Genomic DNA, 16,282 nt, shown 5'->3' with positions numbered 1-16,282 from the left:
AGCTTCCTGTGCAGAATGGAATGCTCTGCAGTGAGCTACAAGCTGAGATGGTGACCGCACAGATAATGTTTTGGAAAGAACAGGACATGTGGGTGTGTGTGTGTGTGTGTGGGTGTGTGTTGGTCTGTGGGTGTGTGTGTGGGGGTGGGTGTGTGTGGGTGCGTGGGTGTGTGTGGGTGCGTGCGCGTCTATGCTTGGTTAAGTATTCTTAGAAGCTGGCTGAGTACAGGAGTTGGTAGTGTGCTTTATAGATATCATAGTCCTTCGATGGTCTTATGCGCAGCTGTAGGGTGGTATGACATGTCCGTGTAGTTTGGGAATATCCTTCCTCTCAACTCACTCTGAACACACTAGAGAGAGCAATGGATGGCTCTGCTCCCCAGCCTGTGGTCAGACGTTTACCAGTACAGAAATAAAAACCAAGTGTTTTTTTTTTTTTTTTTTTGTCTGAAGCAATAGATTCTTGTAGAGATTACTGTAGTGGTGCTCAGCATCTGTAAAATATACAGTAACATAATTAGTGATAGAGTTTAGAAAGGGCTCATATCCCACATTTTTCTTTTATTTTTATATTTTTCCTTGATGTCCTCATGACATTTTTGTTTCATTATGATTCCTTATATGGACTGTATGGACTGGGGGAGTGAATGGTGTGTTTTGAAACTGATATAACAATATTTACATATTGCTTCAAAATTCTATATTCCAATAAAGTTGAGGAAATTCCGTGATTGGGCCCTTTAAGGAAAGTGGTTTTGTATTGCACATTGTACATTGTTTTTCAATGTGCGGTGGATGTTTGTAAAAGGCTTTCAGTTGATGAATTTTCAGATGCTTCATACACTTATGTTACAGTCTTATCTTAAATTTACAACCCATTCCAGCATGATGACAGCTGTACAGTTGGTGTCTGTATGAAAAAGTCAATTACAGTGTCCTGTAGCAAATCATAAAGACAGATGTCTTCCGTCCCTGCTGTTTGCCAGCAGTGAAAGGTAATTAGATGAATATCTGCCCTATTTGTTTTATATCTGATGAGCATTTTACACATATCACCATATGACCAACTAGCTAGTACAGTAATTGTCCATGAAACAGTAACCCAGTATAGCTGTCAGATGAAACAAACACCTCACACTGTGCTTGAAGGATTTGTGTAGACTACTGACTCCTGCTTTGTTTTTTGCGTGTTTGTTTTATCATTGCTTCTGTCAACATTAAACTCCATGGTCAGTCTTATGAGAATAGACATGCCCAAACCAAGAAGACATTAACACCAACCAGCTCTGACGTAATCCACTTACTGTGCTATCAGATGTCATTTATGATGATTGAAATGATTTGCTCACAAAAAAAAAAAATAATAATTCCCTTTGGTGCCACATCTCCTGGCAGTGAGCCAGAAATTCCACCCCACCTTGTGTTTGAGAGGTTAAAGATGGTTAAATTTGTGCTGGTGCTTTAGGTTGATGATGAGTCACACTGAATGTTGGTGGAATGTCTCAGATGGCGATTCGTAGAGCCAGGAGGAGGAACCCATGTTCAGCGAAGTGAGAGAGCAAAGCCACAGATGATCTAAATGATGGATGCCATCATCAGTTAGCTAAGAGATAATAACATAAGGATTCAGGCTGGTGCAATTCCCTTCTATAAAGACACAATGAACTCCACCTTGAAGGAATGCATGGATGAAGACCTTCATGTGTTTTACATTTAAAACAATGGATATCACTGTGGACAACGTACAGACTTGCATTATATTACATTTAATATTATATTACATTTAATATTTTTTACTGGGTTCCTCTTGCCATGTCTCCCTGTCTCTGTCTCTGTCTCTGTGTGTGTGTGTGTGTGTGTGTGTGTGTGTGTGTGTGTGTGTGTGTGTGTGTGTGTGTGTGTGTGTGTTTTTGTCTGTGTGCATGCATGCGTGTGGGTCTGTGGGTGTGCGTCCGTGTGTGTGTGTGTGTGTGTGTGTGTGTGTGTGTGTGTGTTTGTCTGCGTGCATGCATGCGTGTGGGTCTGTGGGTGTGCGTCCATGTGTGTGTGTGCTTGCATGCATGTCTGTGTGTGTGTGTGTGTTTACTGGGAGGGCAGAGCAGTGGGAGGGGAATCCATGATTTCCTACATCTCCTTCAGCAGAGCCACATATAGTTTGTTGAAGTGGTCCTTCCATGTCCCTTTGAGCTCGAGTCTATCCCAGAATTCACTGTTGTGTTACTAATACACACAACAGAATTTCACTGAAATATATTGGGTGTCATTTCTTATGCTTTAAGTTTAAATTTCAGTTATAGAAAAAAAATAATTTTAACACTTTTAGGTGTTGTGTAGTAACATGTTTTTTCAAAGATTTAAATAATTTGAATTGGTGAAGTGAATCATTCACCAGTACGAGTGAGTGCATTTACAGCCACAACAGTAACATAATTACTTAAATTCTATGGCAAGAATGACTGAAACTTCATTAAATCTGAATACTTGCACTGTTCTGCTATTTTTCTTAAATTTGCATAATCTGCACATAAAAAGCACACATAAATCTGATTTTTATTGCATGCCCTGATTAAATAAGTACTGACTAGAGAGTTTTCAGGATTCAGTTCCTGAATTAAGACCTTATCAAAATTAAAGAAACAGGATAAGGGTGTTTGCTTTTTTGCTGGTCAGAGTATTAACCTCAGTCAGGAAAGATTAGAGTATTTTTGTGCATGTAAAGAGGCGTGTTGTGCATGTTATTGTGCATGTAAGGGTGATTAATGTTACATGTTACTCTTAGATATATGAATATGATATGAACGTACACTTATACAGCACCTTTTTCAGTACTCAAGGACACTTTAGAATGAAGACATGGCACAAAACGCTTAAACATCCAGTCAACACAGTGAGAAGCTGTACACTTTATGTGTACTAAATAACTTGATGCCTAAAATGAGTAGGATATGAATTCACTGATGATCTTTTACTTTGATAGTATCACTAGGCCTAGATAAAGCATTTAGCCTTAGTAGACTAACCATGACCCATGTTACAGTGTTTACACCTTAAACAGCTCATCTACTGTACTGACTGCTCTAACGTAGGATATGCATGACAGGTAGACATCAATCTATTTGAACTGACTACACTTGTATTTTAAAATCATGGTTTCAACATGTCACAGTGTTGAACAGTTTAGTTTAACATAAAGAATTCTGCACTTTCATATCACCAATGTGAGCACATTTGCAGAGACCTAAAAATGTAGGCTTGCGTGGGAGTGACACAAAATGAATTTAAAAAATCCCTTCATCCATCGCATTACCACTATTATCTTTACAATTATTCTACTCAATGCTTAGTTGTCAATCATTATTCTGGCCAGTAAATCCATTTGAATCTGAGTCTGACAAAAATTAAATTTAAGTAAAAGAATATAAGATATAGAGTGTAACTGTAAGGATACAAAATTAGAAGAATTACAATTTAGAATTAAATCACAAAAAATATAAATAGCAAAAATCTGTAATAAAGGTGGGTATTGAGGAACACGTTTGATGGTTGGACACTTGATTTGGTGGCTTAAACGCAGTTTTGAGTTCTCTCCACTTTGTTAAAAACTCTCTTTTGCTTCATGTTTCATGGCACACTCATCCAGGGATTAGGTAAGAAAGATTAGGTATTGTATTCCTTCATAAGGATTTGGATTTAAGCTTCTGCGCTGGCATCCAGTCAGGGAGAAAAGAGAGCGAGAAAATGAAAGAGAGGGACAAAGAAAGGGGTAAAGTGAGCAAAAAAAGAGAGAGAGAATGAAACGGAGAGGTGAAAGTGAGGCCGAGAAATGTGTTGAAACAAGTAGAGGGTCCCCTACTGCAGCAAGTCAACGAAGCAAATCCAATGATTAAAGCGCATTATGGGTTGATGCCTGAACAGGTGTCACTTCCTGCCCACAAAGATCATAACCGTACAGTCTGGCACAACCTCAAATGTGCCTCCACAGTAGTTTGATGGGTGTTTTTTTTTGTTTGTTTTGCCACTGTGCCATGTTGGTAATCTGGGCACAGATCTGGTTTCTCTAGTTTTCTATTTATGAGCTCAACTAGTTCCCCATAAAGATCTTGTGATGCAAGTAATGGTCATACCTCAGAGCTTATTCACACCATATTTTTGTGTTTTTGAGTGTCTATTCTCATCAAACTGAATGTTGTGAAAAAATAACTGGGACTTTCAGTTGCTAATGAGTTGGAATTTGTTTAAAAAAATGAATTACTGTGATCACTAATTCAATAACTGTGACTTACTGTCCTGTTACTTTTTCACTCTTTCTCTCTTTGTGTGTGCGTGCGTCTGTGTGCGTGCGTCTGTGTGCGTGCGTCTGTGTGCGTGCGTCTGTGTGCGTGTCTGTGTCTGTGTCTGTGTGTCTGTGTGTGTGTGTGTGTGTGTGTGTGTGTGTGTGTGTATGACCAGGTGGGCTGGTTCCTCTCTGTCTCCTCTCTCATCTCCTCCGTAACACTTCGCCGCTCCTCAGGAACCGGAGCCATGGTGCTCTCTTTTCCTCTCCGCTGCACGGTTTTCCTCAACTCCCTCGCACTCCTCCTCCTCTACCTCCCACCGCCCTGCACTCCGGAGTCCCAGAGAGAGGAAGGGCCTGTGACTCCGTCCACGACTACAGAGCCGTATGACAACGTTTCAGCAACTTACGCAAGCCCCCCGGCTCGCTGTGGCGACGCGGTGGAGTGTAAGCCCGGAATCCTCCTCCCCGTCTGGGAGCCACTCAACCCTGGACTCGGCAGCAAGGTTGGCCGCGCCATGGTCTACTTCGTCTTTCTCATGTACCTGTTCCTGGGCGTGTCCATCATCGCTGACCGCTTCATGGCGTCCATAGAGGTTATTACATCACAGGTGAGATGATGGCATGGCTATTTTAAGCAGTGATGAGAATGGATAACTTGTCTCAAAGCACAACCTCAATTTAGGCTGTGCAATCAGATTCCATTTTTTTCAGTTTGTGTTTGGACAGTAGAGTATAACAAGTTTACAATTGTTTGATTTCTTTAGCTCTCTTTTCATTGTTTTATGATTATTGACACTGTTTATAACATTCTTTTTTGTTCATTTCACTCAAATATTTTTTTTTAGTCAACATTAGCATTAGCCAACATTAGAGTGCGCTCATTATGTCACTCCCACTTCCTGGGGCAGATCTATGGCCATATTATGAAGATACACAGTCTTTTGTCTGACTCGTTTTGAAAAGTAACTGATTGTGACAATAATAATCCTGCTTATAGCTGCAATAAGCCTTCGTCTGTGTGGTAATTACACTCATTTCGCACTGGTCTGAATGTTTAATGTGATTTCAGTGTTTGCACTGAGCTCCACTTTTCCATGGGAAAATGGACACATTTTAGCACCAGTGCTTGAGGTCAATACCAGCTTACTCCAGAATTGTCTGAAGAGAAAATTAGCCAAACAATTTTTAAAAAGCAGTAAATAAATTGCTTATCACACATGCCAAATTGCACAATAATAAATTGTTTTAATTTAGCCTGGCTTTAGCTGAACAGACAGCTGAACAGTGGCAGTATATGGGTGTGTTCATTTGAAGATGGGCAGGTTGGTGTTTAGCAGTGACTGTTCTTCACTTCTTCACCCTTTTGGACTCCTTAGAATTTCCAACAACATTGCCAGTATCTTACAAAGCTATAGTTTTATACTCATTTTATAGAATCTAGCTTTATACAGTCCCATTGTTCTGAGACACCCAGGTACAATTCTGCCTCACACACACCACTGTACAAAACACTGGAACATGTATAAAACCTCACAAGTGCTTTTATGATTCAGATAAACCTGCATGGATTTGCAAATGTACATCACTAAAAGATCTAAAGTAGTGAGTTAGTCACAGTCACCCTGATAGCTCATTATTATAGTCAAAGACTTTGCTGCTGAAACTGTTCTGCATTAAGTTTAAATATAGATTGGCCTAGCAGTTACGATTACCAATTTTGTATTGCTACGCTCTTGTTTAAGATCGGCATGCTTTAGATCACTGGAAAAGTGGATTCTGAGCTGATAAATAGATTTGTGTGGATAGTTGTTCCAGTGCCGTAAATGTAGCCTGTTACAGCGCCGATGTAAATTGTCACAGACTGCTCCTCCGCCCACGAGTCACATGGTACGGCCCGCCGTATTAGGTGGGTTACAAATTCCATAAAGTAATACCGCTGTCACTGATGGGCAGCAGAGTCTTTTTTTGAGCCACAAGTGATTGTAAAGAAATCTATAGCATCTGTTATTAAATGTGCATATCTTCAACATGCCCACTTAAAACTAAGGTCCCTCCTGAATGTAAGGGATCAAAAATGGTTAAATATACTCAGCTAGGCAGGTAGATGAAGAAAGCAGTATGTGTAAAAGAATAATGCTAAATCGAATTACAAGAAATATCTGCATATGCTGTGGTCAAGTCCATCAGAATATTGGAAAAAAAAAAAGCTCAAGAGTAGTTTGCCAAAGGTGGTTAATGCTGGCCGAGTTAAATCATGTCAGAAATCTGCAAAACTGGCAATTTATTGATTCTTAAATAAAAGGACAGCAAAATGGAACTACTCTGCATTACAGAACTGTACTGAAACACTCAGTCGGCACAGCCCTGTACTGAATCTCCCTGCTGCACGATTCAGGCTCTCATCTCTGCACTGAAACTTCATGCTGAGCTTCTCTACTGCTCAGACATGTACTAAAACCCTTATGCTGACCTACTCTGCCTCTCAGCTGTGTAATGAAATTCCATGCTGACCTACTCTGCCTCTCAGCTGTGTACAGAAACCCAATGCAGACCTACTCTAACTTTCATCTCTGTACTGAAACTCCAATGTGCTGCCTCTGTTGTACAGGAGAAAGAGGTGACCATCACCCTGCCAAACGGCGAGACATCAGTTGCTACCGTTCGTATCTGGAACGAGACAGTATCCAACCTAACATTAATGGCTCTGGGCTCCTCAGCTCCTGAGATCCTGCTGTCTGTCATCGAGGTGAGTCAGCATGTGAAATCCTTGCATGCGTGATACTTTATCTAGCACACCCACACTAACTCTGTGAGACGTTTTTGTTAAGTCTGGCTCTATAACTGACACATACCATAATGACATGTAATGGAACTCCGAGATATTATCGCAAATTTGCTCAAGATATAAGCTGATCGTTTGAAACTTTAAAAATCTTTTAAAAACATTACACTTTAATCTTTAAACAACCCTTTAATAAATAAGTTTAACTACAATGGATGATAAAGCTCAAGAAAGTATAACAAAAGGACTAGCAGATGAGCAGAGATTGTATTATACTGCTGCTGTTTATAACATGCTTAGGTCCTGTTTAGGAGCATCATTATACATTATTCATTTGCCATATACACACCATTACACATTATTTATATATAGAATTTTATGTACCAAATAAGAGCATCTGAAATTCTGCCTTTTTAATTTAAAAAATGTCACACAGCTGTTTTCTGTGCAAGGATGGATTAGCAAGTCCTGCAGTGACTGAAGGTAAAAGGCACAGCTTTTGTGTTAAAATGAAAATGCCTTGTGTCTGCCTCCTCTGAGATGAACCTTTCTTATTCTTTATGGATGTGATGTGACAGTTGCCTCAGCCAATCATACTTCAACATTATGACCATCACAGTCATGAGCCATCTGCTCCAGTGCTGGCAAATAGTACTGACATGGTAATTTCCAGATATTCCAGACTGGAATCTGTTTTTATAACAAGTTCTGTATTATGATTAACCTTTTGAGAGGATATGGTACTGTCTGTGGGGTTGATATGGTACAGAGTGTGGGGTTGATATGGTGCAGCCTGAAGTATTTGGCAGCTTTAGGGTAAACCTGAAATGCAGGCTTACATTTTCATGGTGTAAATGCTGTTCTGGGATCAGGTCTTGCCCTTCATATCCCTGCAGGCCTGGTGATGATTGTGTGACTATGCTGTGGGGCTCAGCTGGGGAAGCAGATAGATGCAGTGTGTCATATCCACTTCTTTACACATACACACATGTAAATGTTCTATTTTACCTGTGTGCGCGGGTGTGTGTATGGGTGTGTCTGTGAGAGTGTGTGAAAGAGAGTGAGGGAGAGAGAGAATTTTCACAGCAATTTTTATATCACATATCACAAAACATCTACCAACCTATTTATCTGATAATGCTCTACCTGGCATTAAAATTGTGTTTTACATAAATATTTTACTTCAATAGACTTTTTACTGCCTCAGTCAGAAATGTCCTGTTTCTCTGGAAACCTTGAATACTTCTCTGCATATATATACTGGTGTTGGCTTCGAAGATGAAAATGCAAAAAAAAACAACCAAAAAACCCCCAGAAGACTAAATACCAATGAGGGTGGGGGGATAACAGAGATACATGTGAAGGAAGCGACGCTCTGTGAAACAAATTAGAAGAGACAAACTAAATTAAAGTACCTACGCACACAAATTAACTTATAAAACAACATTAAACATTCATTACACATTAGACAGGCTGCAGGGAGGTGCACAGCATCCTGGGAATCCTTGCGGTATATTTGATTTTATATTCAACTAGTACTTTAGCTAACCTGTATTGTTCTCTGTGTGTGTCCACACATGCATATGTGTGTGTGGGTGTGTGTGTGTGCATGCGTGTGCAGGTGTGTGGGCATGGTTTTCAGTCAGGTGACCTGGGCCCTGGCACGATAGTGGGCAGTGCCGCCTTCAACATGTTCGTGATCATTGGCATCTGTGTGTGGGTGATTCCTGGGAGCGAGGCAAGGAAGATCAAGCACCTGCGCGTCTTCTTCATTACGGCCTTCTGGAGCATCTTCGCCTACATCTGGCTCTACCTCATCCTCGCTGTCATCTCCCCCGGGGTCGTTGAGGTGGGCAGGAAAGAGAGAGGGATTGTGTGTGTGTGTGTGTGTGTGTGTGTGTGTGTGTGTGTGTGTGCAGTTTCACATGCATGTGTCTAATTAATGCACCTTGTGTAACAGATGAATGGCGTAAAGTGTTTGTGGTGGGGGTTTGTGTGTGTGTGTGTGTGTGTGTGTGTGTGTGTGTGTGTGTGTGTGTGTGTGTGTTTGATGGGAAGGGCTTGGGGGAGGAACTTCATATACTTATGCAATCTGAGGGAATTCAATGAAAGTGAGAATTAGACTGAGCATTTATTTCATGTTTTACAGTTGTTGCTGTCTGTGATCTGTCACAGTTAACTTTCAGGATGTTACTGCTTTAAATACATTTGTGTTTTCTGTCATTTTTGCCCTTTTATACATTCGTACCTTCTGCTGCTTGCCAGCTTTGAGGAAGAGCTGTTAGTGTATCTGCTCCAAGGGCTAGTGACCTTTAAAAGTGAAATTTGTATTGGATAATAGTGAAAATAATCTCTACTTGCTCACAGTGTCATATTTTCCACTCAACCTAACTAAGGGTTTTGTGTGTGTTTGTGTGTATGTGTGTGTGTGTGTGTTTGCATGTGTTTGTGTGTTTATTAGTTGTGGGAGGCTCTGGTCACTCTCTGCTATTTTCCAGTTTGTGTAATCCTGGCATGGATCGCTGATCGCCGGCTTCTCTTCTACAAGTATATGGCCAAGCGTTACCGCGCTGACAAACGAACGGGGGTTGTCGTGGAGACAGAGGGAGACATGACCCCTAAAGGAACGGATATGATGATGGATGGCAAGTTTGTACCAAAGAGTTTGGTGGGGGTCATGACCCCAGAACAATGCCAGAATCTCACCGCAGACACAATGGCAACACTACTGAACTCCAACAGCCCCACTGTTATCATGGAAATTGCAAATGAACTGGACGAGAGCCGCAAAGAGGTGGAAACACAAATACTCACACACATATATAGACACAGACACACACATACTTGCACACACACTAACATATCCAGGTTGTTACATGTGCACTTATCAAACTGTATCAGTTACATAAAAAACTTCCCTATTATGACATCTGAGAGTTCTTAAACCCAGGCCTGGAGCACCTTATGTCAGTTCAGTTTCCCTCAGCTGCTCCTGTTAAATCCTGACTGCTTTTGGAATGCTGGGGTGTGGCAGATGGACCAGAATGTAAAATCTTGTCTCCCGCGTTGCCCAAGAGGCCTGGGTCTAAGACGGTCTCAGCGAGCATGTCTCTCTCAAAGACCAGCTAAGTAGCCCCACCCCCCATCCCCCCACCCCCTTTCAGGTTATCCGCATCCTGAAGGACCTCAAGCAGAAGTATCCGGACAAGGAGCTGGACCAGCTGATGGAGCTAGCCAATTACTACGCCCTACTGCACCAGCAGAAGAGCCGGGCCTTCTACCGTGTCCAGGCCACACGCATGATGATCGGCGCGGGCAACGTGCTGAAGAAGCATGCAGCCGACCATGCCCGGCGGGCGGCTGTGGGCAGCGAGGAAGGCGTGGCCGAGCATGAAGACTACACCACCTGCAGCGGAATTGGCTTCGAGAGCGCCCACAGCCAGTGCATGGAAAACTGTGGAACGCTGAACCTGGCAGTGGTTTGCCGGGGCGGCACAGGAGACAGCACCTTCTATGTGGACTACCATACAGAAGACGGCACGGCCAACGCCGGCTCTGACTACGAGTACTGCGAGGGAACACTCGTGTTCAAACCAGGCGAGACAAGGAAAGAGATCAAGGTGAGAGAGAATAAAATTTCACAGTAAAATTTAAGAATTTACTTCCAAATATTGAACTTCTCCCCCAATCTTAAAAATTACTATCCTTGGAGAAGAACCCACAGCACCTCTCGCTGCGAAATATGTAGCTGTCACACAGCCCAGACAGACTAGGTCCTCATCTACAACAAGACACATTACCCACAAACCTCACGTTCATTTCCTCTCCCCAGATTATCGAACTCACCTGTGTCTTGCTTTCCCAAATGTGCCTAGTATTTAAGTTCCATTTATGTTGAGTGTCTTTGCGAAGTCTCGCTTTGCCTGCCATATGTTTCTGAGCTGTTGTTTTCGTATAAGTATTCTCTGGTTACCATCTTTATATTTATTCTCTGGATTCACCGTATTGCCTATTCTCCTATTGGATTTGTTTGCCTGTCGTGTCTTTGGTGGATCTTGACTTTTGCCTGTTTTTTGACTACACCTTTAGATTACCTCATTAAACTCTGTCATACTACATTTGACTCTGTCTCTGCTCATTTTACCTGACAGAAGACTTCTCCATAACATGGAGTCGACAAGTACCAGATTATTGCCTGAAACTCTGGTTGCCCTAGGTCAGCTGTAAAATCAACAGTATCAGCAGCCGGAATCTTTAGGTAACATGGTGGAGTTATCTAGACAGATCCAACAACTCGCGGCCATAGTACCCTCTGTTACTGAGCTAACTCACCGTCAGGCTACCCTGACTTCTAGTGAGGTGAGAACTCCCACTATTGTTACGGATTTTCCACTCACAGCTAGCGTTTCATTGAGCCCTTCTGGAGAAATACAATGGTGATCCAGCTGGATGCACATGCTGCAATGATCCTTGTATTGCTAATCAATACAATGCAATGCTAATCAGCCTCCTTATTCTGACACAGTACATATGTCCCTTATTATATTGTTGCTAAGTGGAAAAGCTTTGGAACGGACTAACGCAGTTTTGCATAGATTAAAACAGGATTCTCATTCAGCAGCAGAATATGCCCTAGAATTTCGTACTTTGGCTGGCAGTAGTGGATGGAACAAGGCAGCACTGAATACAGGCAAGGACTCAGTACTGAACTGCTCACTGAACTAGCCTGTAGAGACGAGTCTAAATCATTGGAGGAACTGATTTCAGTCTCCGTCCATCTGGATAACCTGGTGAAGGAGAGGAGGAGAAACAAAAAGCATGAACAACCCAAGTACTCATCACCTCTGCTATCTCAAGCCAATGAGATGCAAATTGATAGCTTGCATATTAGCTCCTATGAGAAAAGATGCCAATATTGTCTCAGCTCGTATGTTTATTGTGGGGAGTTGGGTTATATTCTATGGGACTATTCCACTCGCACCCATAAAAATCGATTAAACACACAAAAAGTATCCCCAGGATCCTTCTGGTGCTAAGGCAGTGAGTAGCCCATCTTTCTCCTTCAGTCAAAAGTTACTTGTAATCAACGCTGAAATACTCCATAGGGATGGCAGCTCTATAGGAACTGGGATAATTACACATCGCACTATCCCAGTTACTCTACACTGTAGCACTTCATAAAGAGAGCATATCTTTTTTTGTGGTTTCTAAAGCCAACCATGCAGTGGTATTGGGCCACCCCTGGCTTCAACATCATAATCCTGTGATTTCATGGGAGAAACTGGACATAGATTCATGGTCGGAGTATTGTCAAGTAAATTGTTGGAGAAACCCAGTTTAGTTATTTCCTCAATGTCACTGGAGAGTCTGGAACCTGAGGAGGGTTTTCGGATACCTGAGGAGTACCAGGACCTGTCTGAAGTATTCAGTAAATGTAGAGCATCTGCTCTGCCACCACACTGGTCTACAACTGTGCTTCAAGCTATTGGAAGGGAGTGTTCCTCCCTGAGTATGTCCATACCTCCTGTCCATTGCCGAGAATGAAGCCACGGAAGAGCATATAAAAGAGGTCTTAGCATAAGGATACATACTTCCATCCACTTCCCCTGCAGCAGCTGCTTTCTTCTTTATTTAAAAAAAAGGACAGAGGACTACATCCTTGTATATCATGGTCTCAATGTCACCATCAAATTTCCTTATCCTTTGCCGTTGGTCCCGTCAGCCCTGGAATAAATGAGAGGGGCCTAAAAAATTGGGTCTAAGGAGAGCTTATAATTTAGTTCAGATATGTGAGGGAGATGCATGGAAGACTGCCTTTGTCACCAATTCCGAACACTACGAATACTTGGTCATGCCTTACAGCCTCGCTAATGCTCCTTCCGTATTCCAAGCATTTATTAATGATGTACTGAGGGAGATATGGAGATTTGTAGTCGCATAGATGTATGCGATATTTTGATATACTCCAAAACTCTTCCTGATCACATTGTTCATGTGAGAGCTCCCTTACAAAAGCTCCTAGAAAATAACCTGTACGTAAAGGGAGCAAAGTGTGCATTTCATCTGCAGAGAACGTCCTTCCTTGGTTATATCATCAGTGGCATGGGGGAGGAACCATGGAAGACAAAACGGTAGATGCCAGGATAACTTGGCCTGAGCCACAGTCTACTGAAGAGCTTCAACTTTTCTTAGGTTTTGCAAACTTCTACAGAAGATTCATATACAATTTTAGTTCAATAGCTGCCCCTTTCATATCCTTATTGAAAGGGAAACCTAAGTCTTTGTCATGGAACCCAAGATCAGAAGAGGTTTTTTAGGCACTAAAGAAAGCCTTCACAAAAACACTGATATTACAGCATCTGGATCCAGAAGTACCCTTTGTTGTTGATGTAGACACTACAGAAATGGGATTAGGAGCCATTCTTTGGTCTTGGCCCACCCCTGAAACTTCATCCCATAGCATTTTTTTTTTCTAGCAAATTGTTAGCCACAGAGAGAAATTTCGATGTGGGAATCGAGAATGTTTGGCAGTTAAAATGGCATTAGAGGAATGGAGACATTGGCTAGAAGTGGCAAAGAATCATTTTGTGGTATGGACAATCCACAAAAAATTCAAATACATTAAGAAGGCTAAGCGCTTACTTCGCGCTAAGCTCAATGGTCCCTGTTTTTTTTTATACTAGATTTAACTTCAAATTACCTTCAGTCCTGGATCCTGTAATGTAAAAGCAAGTGGTTCTGAGATTGTGCTTGACCCCACTTCTGTTCTGCCTCCAGAGTGTGTTATCAGTGCGGTTCAATGGGACTTTGATTTCGAGCTGAGAAGGGAACTTTGTAATTCCTCTGTCCTGTCCTCCTGCCAAGAGGACAAACTATACCTACTGCCAGAGTTCAGAGATTTACTAATCACTTGGGTGCACTCTTCCCTTACTTCAGATCATACAGGAGACAGCCTAACCTCTGGTTACCACCCACAGAGTAATGGCCAAGTCCAAAGAGTGAATCAGGAACTCTGGAAATTCCTCAGACTATACTGTAGGCATCAGCAAAGTGAATGGTCTAGGTACCTGGTATGGGGAGAGATGGCTCAGAATTCTATCATTCACTCTGCAATTGGACTAACCCTGTTTCAGTGTATCTTAGGATATCAGCCTCCATTTGTGCCATGGGACCCAGAACCTTCTGGATCACTTGCCGTGGATGAAGAGAAGTGAACACGTCTGGTGATCAGAACATCAGCAGTTCAGAAAAGTCCTTAAGCATTTTCAGCATTATGCAGATCGCAGGAGGGTACGAGCACCATCATTCCAGCCAGGGGACAGAGTATGGTTATCAACCAGAGACCTATAGCTAAAGGGGAGCAGTACATTAAAACCATGCTATTCGTGACCCTTTCTGATACAAAAGCGGATTAATGAGGTAAGATACAGACTGAAATGACCGCAAAAAATGACCTGTTGCATATCTCCATTGTTTCATGTATCTCTCCTTAAGCCCTATGTTCCTTTAAAGTAGAAACTGTTCTGCCTCTGGACATTGAGGGTCCATCCACCTATACAGTTTGCGAGATCCTGGATTTGAGAAGAAGGGGTAACAAGATCCAGTATCTCATTGACTGGAAAGGATTTGGCCCTGAGGAGAGATGTTGGGTACCAAGGAAGGAAGTGTTAGATCCCTCCTTACTGCTGGACTTTTACCATACACACCAGACCAGCTCCTCATCCTAGAGGTTGTCCTTGCAACCGTTCGGTGTGTGCTTACCGTGTCGGACTCCTCGGGGGATTTACTGTCACAGACTAGGACAGACTAGTTCCTCATCTGACTACATTACCCACAAACCTGTTCATTCCCTCTCCCCAGATTATTGAACTCACCTGTGTCTTGTTTTCCCAAATGTTTCTCCCTATTTAAGTTCCGTTTGTACTGAGTGTCTTTGTGAAGTCTTGTTTTGCCTGCCATATGTTTCTGAGCAATTGTTTTGTCTAAATATTCTCTGGTAACCGTCTTTTTGTTTGTTCTCTGGATTCATTATATTGCCTATTCCCCTACTGGATTTGTTTGGCTGTTGTGTGTTTGCTGGATCTTGACTTTTGCTTGGTTTTTTTTACTTCACCTTTGGGTTACCCGTTTTTCACTAAACTCTGTCATACTGCATTCGTCTCTGCTCATTCTAACAATAGCAAAATGTCACTCTGCACTGATACACCTACCACACCTGTCACTATTTAATAATAATCTTTGTTCTATCACTGTTTTATTACTGCTATCTTGTTTTATACAGTTTATTATAATTTCTTATTCATCTAATTATTTTAAATTTTTATTACTTTATTGCAATTTCGTTACTTGACAATCATCATGTTCGGTTCCAAGTTATTTGTTTTGGCAAAGTTAAACTGAATTGAACTGGGGGGGGGTCAAGAAAAGGAGAAGGAGGAGAATAACCAGTAATGGTTACAAGCAGTACGGAAAGAAAGAGAACAAGAAACACAGGAGTTAGTAGAGGGGAACGATGGGGATGGAGAGTAAAAAATGCAGAGAGGGGGCTGAGGGGCTGAGGGCTCCTTTTACCTCACCTCGCTTTCACCCCGAGAGCAGAGGAGCTACATTCCCACTACCCTCAGACTCATCAAGCAAAGCAGGCCTTTGAATGGAAGAAAAGCAGCTTCCTGGATTTTATCCACCCCGAGCAGACGCCGTCGCCTTGTCGCAGTGTCAGAACCGCTCGATTACGAGCTTTGGGACTGTAAGCCTTTCGTTGGAGCTGTTTAGTTCAGTCAGGATAAACTGAGGCCCGGGTCAGCCCCAGGCCTTTTGGCATGGCAAATATAACACCTGCTTTGTCAACTGATCATGTACATTGTTAGTTTTGGAGAAAAAAAACAAATTTCTTGCCACATTGGACACACTTCTATCCAGAAAAATGTAACTACTTATCATAATGACAGGATGTGTTGTCCTGCAAATTGAAGCCTTGACATTAAGGTCGCTGGCATCTTGCTCTGCATGCTCTGCCAGGTGCGCTGCAGGTACCTTATCTAAGCATATGAAAAGGTAAGCCCAGTAGGAGAGGTAGATACCAGCATTGCCATCCTCTGCTCTCTTGTGCCCTGGTTTCCACAGGGAGCCAGGGGCCGGTTCTCCATATCGCCTCTCACAGGCACTCTGTGACGGCTGAAACATTTAGGAATGAGATATGAAGTACTTACGTCAGTAGTTGTGTT

At 42.2% G+C, this 16,282-nt stretch overlaps 1 protein-coding gene across 6 annotated transcripts in view; it reads left to right on the top strand.

Annotated features, from left to right (window-relative positions):
• Positions 1 to 16,282, top strand: part of slc8a2b (solute carrier family 8 member 2b) — an 86,152-nt gene that overhangs the window by 54,326 nt on the left and 15,544 nt on the right. For 5 of the 6 annotated variants that reach the window (XM_081699993.1, XM_035534141.2, XM_035534138.2 and 2 more), the window contains 5 exons: positions 4,450 to 4,884; positions 6,885 to 7,022; positions 8,680 to 8,907; positions 9,520 to 9,852; positions 10,223 to 10,678. In XM_081699993.1, the coding sequence (XP_081556119.1) occupies positions 4,522 to 4,884; positions 6,885 to 7,022; positions 8,680 to 8,907; positions 9,520 to 9,852; positions 10,223 to 10,678 (1,518 nt within the window). In that variant the 5' untranslated portion in view covers positions 4,450 to 4,521. Of the gene's footprint in view, positions 1 to 897; positions 996 to 4,449; positions 4,885 to 6,884; positions 7,023 to 8,679; positions 8,908 to 9,519; positions 9,853 to 10,222; positions 10,679 to 16,282 lie in introns of those variants that run through there. The other variant, XM_081699991.1, reaches the window with a different exon arrangement.

This window comes from Electrophorus electricus, chromosome 17 (genome assembly GCF_041902795.1).
Source record: "Electrophorus electricus isolate QZ-2024a chromosome 17, ASM4190279v1, whole genome shotgun sequence".
NCBI lineage: Eukaryota > Metazoa > Chordata > Actinopteri > Gymnotiformes > Gymnotidae > Electrophorus > Electrophorus electricus.
This window is presented reverse-complemented; position numbering and strand designations above follow the sequence as displayed.